The sequence below is a fragment of the Salmo trutta genome, chromosome 27, assembly GCF_901001165.1.
Source record: "Salmo trutta chromosome 27, fSalTru1.1, whole genome shotgun sequence".
Lineage (NCBI taxonomy): Eukaryota > Metazoa > Chordata > Actinopteri > Salmoniformes > Salmonidae > Salmo > Salmo trutta.
In genome coordinates this window covers 4542937-4549917 of record NC_042983.1, presented here as the reverse complement: position 1 = coordinate 4549917, position 6981 = coordinate 4542937, and the positions used below count along the sequence as shown (strand labels likewise).

The following is a 6981-nucleotide window of genomic DNA, read 5'->3' as shown; positions in this document are numbered from 1 at the left end:
AATCCAAAAGTTGTTACTGATTACAATTTGAGTGGTAACTAATAAATGTAGCTGATTACATTTAGAAAGTAACCTACCCAACCCTGTTCAATATACTATAATTGATTGATAAGTTGAAGGGTCATATAAAGTACTTATTAACAAATGCAGTTTATATTACACTGTTTCATTACATTTCCAGGGACTAATTTCAGAACATAACAAAAGTTGTTGGTATGGGCATACACACCATATACAGACCGTATTGCATACACATGGGCTGGGTCGTTCCTGATACTTTTTTTGCAAAAAAACATACAATGTATCATTGTTTCATATCTACCTTCATACGCCCTTCTTTGTCACTGAATGAATGGTTACTCTGAATCTCGGTTGGAGTGTTGCGTGATAGTTTCAGCATCCACGCAGGCGTAGTGATTACTGGTTACCTAGCTATGTATGTATTGCTAACCGACTGACTATTAGATTTGTATGGGAAAGCGCAGACACGGAGGTACACAAGGTGCTTATAGCGAATAAGTCAAATTCTTCGGCCTAAAATGAGCCATAAAATAGAAGGGATAAACGGTAAAACGCCGAATAATTAAATACTGTGTTCCGTAACCTCCGTACATTTATATCGGGCATTGGTAGTAAGTAAGCGCTCCTCGGGTTGCCGTGGCCGCAAATTTCTCAGGCCGCAAATTTGTTTTTTTTGTTGCTGGGGAGGAGACCGTTCGTTCACCTCGCTGCTGTTATGTGCTGCTTGGGCTTTGCTCGAGCAATTGCATAAGAACGTCCTAATGTTGAATCTATTATCCTGTCGGATCTAAAGGGTGCATTGAGGACACATCGCGGCTTTGAAGGTATATTGAAAATATTGTTTGATTTAGCTAGCGAATGTCCGCTTGATTCACCCAGTTGCTGTAACCTAGCGTAGATACTATCAGACAGGCTGTTGTTTTTAACCTCCTAGGTAGCTAACGTTAGCGTCTGTGTTGGCCAATGTGCTTTCTAACTTAGCTAGCAAAGCTATTTTGTAAAACATGTAACTTACGACACATTTAACATAACAGCCCACCCAGTTGTCAGCTCGCTAGTTAGCCACCTGTCCAAGGATGGGCGCCCAATGAAGCTACGCTAGGAAGCTAGCGTTAGTGGGTTAGTTAGCTGGCTACAGTAACCACTTAGCTAGCTAAGAACATTTCTTCAGTGACTAGCTAACATTAGCTAGTTAACGTATTGCACTCATGAAATCACTTGTCGTATGTTTGATGTAAAAAGGGCTTTATAAATACATTTGATTATAAGTACATGTGATTGAATTTGACTGTTTTATAGGATGGATATGGAATTGTGTGCTGGCGGGCACAGCACCCGAAGAAAGATGGATTCAGCTGGCGAAGGGACAGTGGAGGTTGTACCTTTGGAATTGTACGACTCTGCCAGAGCAAAAATAGACGCCAACCTACGGTGGCTGTTCGCCAAAGCCTATGGCATTGGTAAGTTATTACACACACACACACACAACATAGGCATTGAAAAGTTCCAAAATAGTCACCTGTCACACAGCGCAAATGTCTTGGTGCATGTAACGTTATACTGAAGAAAAATATAAAGGCAAAAGATTTTACTGAGTTACAGTTCATATAAGGAAATCAGTCAATTGAATAAATGAATTAGGCCCTAATCTATGGATTTCACATGACTGGGAATACAGATATACATATGTTGGTCCCAGATACCTGGGAAAAAAACTAGGGGCGTGGATCAGAATCTGGTGTGACCATTAGTTGCCTCATGCAGCGCGACACATCTGTCGCTTAGGGTTGATCAGGCTGTCAATTGTGGAATGTTGAACTCCTCTTCAATGGTTGTGCTTAGATATTGGTGGGAACTGGAACACGCTGTCACGTAGATTCAGAGCATCCCAAACATGCTCAACGAGTGACATGTCTGGTGAGTATGCAGGCCATGGAAGAACTGGGACATTTTCAGCTCCAGGAATTGTATACAGATCGTTGCGACATGGGGTCGTGCATTATCATGCTGAAACATGAAGTGATGACGGAAGATGAATGGCACGACAATGGGCCTCAGGATCTCATCCCGGTATCTATGTGCATTCAAATTGCCGGTTGGACCTACTGCCAAATTCTCTAAAACAACGTTGAAGGCGGCTTATGGTAGAGGAATGAACATTCAATTCTCAGGCAAGAGCTCTGGTGGACATTCCTGCAGTCAGCATGCCAATTGCAAACTCCCTCAACTTGATACATCTCTGGCATTGTGTGACAACATGTGCACATTTTAGTGGCCTTTTATTGTCCCCAGCACAAATCAAATCAAATTTATTCATATAGCCCTTCTTACATCAGCTGATATCTCAAAGTGCTGTACAGAAACCCAGCCTAAAACCCCAAACAGCAAGCAATGCAGGTGTAGAAGCACGGGTGCATCAGGTGCACCAGTGTAATGATCATGCTGTTTATCAGTTTCTTGATATGCCACACCGGTTAGGTGGTTTGATTATCTTGGCAAGGAAAAATGCTCACCAACAGGGATGTAAACAAATTTGTGCACAACATTTGAGAGAAATAAGCTTTTTGTGTGAATGGAACATTTCTGGGATCTTCTATTGGAGCTTTTTTAGTTAACCTTTAACTAGGCAAGTCGGTTAAGAACAAGTTCTTATTTACAATAACAGCCTACCCCTGCCAAACTCTTCCCTAACCCAGGTGATGCTGGGCCAATTGTGCACCGCCCTATGGGACTCCCGATCACGGCAGGTTGTGATACAGCCCGGGATCGAACCAGGGTCTGTAGTCACGCCTCTAGCACTGCGACGCAGTGCCATAGACCGCTGCGCCACTCGGGAGCCCAAGAATGACACATGGGACCTACACTTTACATGTTGTTTTAAAATTTTGTTCAGTATAATTTTCTTTTACTGTTCTCACTAAGGCACTTCTGGGTGTTTACCCTATATTTACATTTACATTTAAGTCATTTAGCAGACGCTCTATGAACCAAAATGTTATTGAGACGTGAGGTTTTTAATTACCAGAAAAACAGCACTGCCCTAGCCAGTGTCCATTGAACCTGGAATTGAAAGTAAGGATCAGCTGTCTTTATTCCTCATCTGCAAGGCTGGCAGAGTTGGGCCTAAATGTTGTTGGGCAGGAAACGTGTCTGTGTGTTTGTCCACACCCCAGGCTAACCGTTAGCAGTTAAGCTAGTATTAATGGGCCACGCCTGGAACAGACCTAGATAGTGGGATCCATTCAGAATGGTTCCCACCGTCTACATTTTCTGTTATTCATCAAAATGTGTGTGTGTGTGTTAAACTGGCTGCCCCCCCCCCCCCCCCCCCCCCCCCAGTATGACTTGGCAAATGATCTGCCTCCCCACTGACTCACCAGATTTTGCCATTCTGTTTTTGTGCAATGGCCTTTAGCAGCAGTGAGACGGGAGTCGCAGGAAGCTGATATATAAATCCACAGAATCTACTGTCAGACTGTCATCAGGTCATGGAAAATGCAGAACAAGACATTAGCCTTTCTCACTCTCTTGTGAAGATAGCTTGGCTCGTTTTAATGATGCTATATTTAGGTAAAGAACATAATTGACAAAAAACAGGCTACCTGGATCTAGTGCTAACTCCAACCGAACCCTCTTTTGACCCCAAGGCCAACCCACCCATCCCTTCAGACACAACGTCTGGGCTCTGCCTGGCCAGAGGGGAGCACGGACATTGGGGTGGCACTCCAGGCCTGGCTTACTGTTAGGGACCACTGTAGCAAGTGTTGACCTTTAGTATTACCCTTTTCCAGGTACCCAAGTTCTCTGAGATGTTGAGGGTAACCACTAGAGCAAGCAATAGTTCATGGGCGGCAGGTACCCCAGTGGTTAAGAGCGTTGGGCCAGTAACCGAAAGGTTGCTCGTTTGAATCCCAGAGCCGACTAGTTGAAAAATCTGTCTGTGTTCTTGAGCAGGTCACTAAACGCTAATTGCTCCTGTAAGTCGCAATGGTTAAGAGCGTCTGCTAAATGACACATGTACATTTGTCAAACTTCTTCATAGCAAAACAACCTAAATATTTTGACGCTTCTGGATTTCTAGTTGGTTGCATGATTCCTAATCTCGTTCCCCGACACTTCCGCCGAAAAGCACAAAGTCTTGTGGACCAACGTGTCAGACTTGGCCTTTGTTAGCCAAAACAGAGCCAGGATGCAGAGAGAACTTTGTCTGTGCATTCATGTGATATGAGTGACACACAAATTACTACAATTTCTATGGGCAAAAAAATGAAATAGAAACATTCGCTGACATGGGCTAGTTGACCTGGACATTTCTGACAAGTTATAAATAGCTCTCTAAGGTATGCAATGACTAACATGACAAGAGGAACTGATGGTGCACTACCCAATTTATAAATTGCACCTTGTGCATTCTACTATTACAACTTTCAATAGTAGTTTAAAGTTCCTTAAAAAGAAAAACCTGCGTGCCCCACAGATTGGGAACAACTGTCTTAAAGGACCAAAGAGTTCGGTCTGCTTTGTGTTTTCATTTCTGCCATGGGAAAAATATTGTGATACTGGTATCGTCAGTCCTAAAAGGCATCGGCTTACTCTACCAACCAATCATCTCCCACAACACCTTCCCCTGCACGCTAGCATACTACAAGCACAAAGCTACGCCTCAAACGTGTGATTCGCTGAAATGAAATGACAAATACTTTACTCAGTAGTTCAGTTCCACTAAGGCCAACTGAATGAGTGATTATCCCAGGCTTAGGCTCTATAAAATAAAATAGTTTTTGTCACATGTGCTGAATACAACAGGTGTAGACCTTACCGTAAAATGCTTACTTACAAGCCCTTAACCAACAATGTAGTTTTAAGAAGAGTCAAGAAAATATTTATTTACTAAATAAGCTAAAGTTAAAAAATAATAAGTAACACAATAAAATGACAATGAGGCTATATAGAGGGGTACTGGTACTGAGTCAATGTGCGGGGGTACAGGTTAGTTGAGGCTGTGCGTAATAGCTTGGGGAAGAGGTTACAAGATTTCAATGACTCACTTTTCTGTAGCTCATCAGTTACCCTCACCTCCAGTATTTACATTTGTTTGTTTGGGAGCATAATTGCATAGATACAGGTAGGAAATCCTTTAAAATAGCAATCAGGCCTAGCATTGTTATTGGAGGCCTGTGGCTGTGGTTACATGCAGAAGACATGCTAAGATGTTGTGGAGGAGCCAGAGCTAGGTCTGTCTATCAATAGTAGAGAACCTGTCATGTGTGAGACGTGTGACCTAATTTCACCGAAAGAGCACTTACTCTGGCCATGAATGTTTAATTGCTGAACAGTCATGTCAATGGAGTGTGTCGTCTGTGCCTGTTGTCATTGGAAGAACAGAATGGCTCCATCCATTGTTTTCATATTATGGCTTCTTTGGATTGCCGTTCATATTACCACTTCTGGCTTCAAGGGTCTATTTATTTTTGTATTAACTTACTGTTCAGGCCTTACTAATGCTGAGATCTATCACCTCCCTTAGTAATATATAAGCACCTGCGTCTTTGCAGTCTATTGTAGTATATCATAGCCTACATTGTTCTTATTTAGGCCTAGGTTCAATTTCATGATCCTACCCTTTAGATTTCTGCATTCATTGCTGTGATTTCATGATGTCACTCAGACTCGAGACTGCACAAAGAAAGCAAATTATCCTAGATTTAGTTTATAATGGTTATCTATATGGATGGTTTGAATGCTGTTCACCCATTTTTAAGGATGTTTTCCTGCTTACTCTCCTAAAAGCTCCCTGTGTTCTAACAGCTCCCTGTGGTCCCAGAGAGCTCAGAAACAGTAATTGGCTTTTGTCCTGATGACGAACTCTGCCTGGCACTCATCCTCCTCTCCACTCCTCTTCTCTCACTCTGAGGAGGCTCCCCACTGTCTGTCTGTCATCTGCTCTAAGGGCCCTGGCTAACAAAGCCATGCAGGCAAATCAAAGTTTATTTGTCACGTGCGCCGAATGCAACAGGTGTAGACCTTACAGTTCAATGCGTACTTAAAGGCCCTAACCAACAGTGCAACTTTTAAGTAAAAAATAGGTATTAGGTAAATGATAGATAAGTAAAGAAATAAAAACAACAGTGAAAATAGCAGTAGCTTGGCTATATACAGGCACCAGTTAGTCGGGCTAATTGACGCAAAATGTAGGTATAGTTAAAGTGACTATGCATATATGATAAACAGAGTAGCAGTAGTGTAAAAGAGGGGAGGGGGGACACACAAGGCAAATTACATGTTCAGGAGTCTTATAACTTGGTGGTAAAAGCTGTTGAGAAGCCTTTCGGTCCTAGACTTGATGCTCCGGTACCGCTTGTCATGCGGTTGTAGAGAGAACAGTCTATGACTGGGGTGGCTGGTGTCTTTGAGAAATTTTAGGGTCTTCCTCTGACACTGCCTGGTATAGAGGTCCTGGATGGCAGGCAGCTTAGCCCCAGTGATGTACTGGGCCGGACGCGCTACCCTCTGTAGTGCCTTGGGGTCAGAGGCCGAACAGTTGCCGTACCAGGCAGTGATGCAACCAGTCAGGATGCTCTCCATGGTGCAGCTGTAGAACTTTTTGAAGATCTGGTGAACCATGCCAAATCTTTTCAGTTTCCTGAGGGGGAATAGGCTTTGTCATTCCCTCTTCACGACTGTCTTGGTTTGTTTGGACCATTCTAGTTTGTTGGTGATGTGGACACCAAGGAACTTGAAGCTTTCAACCTGCTCCACTGCAGTCCCATCATTAAGAATGGGGGTGTGCTCGGTCCTCCTTTTCCTATAGTCCACGATCATCTCCTTTGACTTGATCACGTTGAGGGATAGGTTGTTATTCTGGCACCACCGAGCCAGGTCTCTGACCTCCCTATAGGCTGTCTCGTTGTTGATCAGGCCTACCACTGTCACTCAGTTGGTAGAGTATGGTGTTTGCAA

General features: G+C 43.2%; 1 protein-coding gene across 3 annotated transcripts in view; it reads left to right on the top strand.

Moving 5' to 3' along the window:
• Positions 1-362: 362 nt before the first annotated feature.
• Positions 363-6981, top strand: part of camsap1b (calmodulin regulated spectrin-associated protein 1b) — a 42273-nt gene continuing 35654 nt past the window's right edge. For 2 of the 3 annotated variants that reach the window (XM_029716386.1, XM_029716385.1), the window contains exons 1-2: positions 364-845; positions 1321-1481. In XM_029716386.1, coding sequence (XP_029572246.1) covers positions 1322-1481 — 160 coding nt within the window. In that variant the 5' untranslated portion in view covers positions 364-845; position 1321. Of the gene's footprint in view, positions 846-1320; positions 1482-6981 lie in introns of all 3 variants that reach the window. The other variant, XM_029716388.1, reaches the window with a different exon arrangement.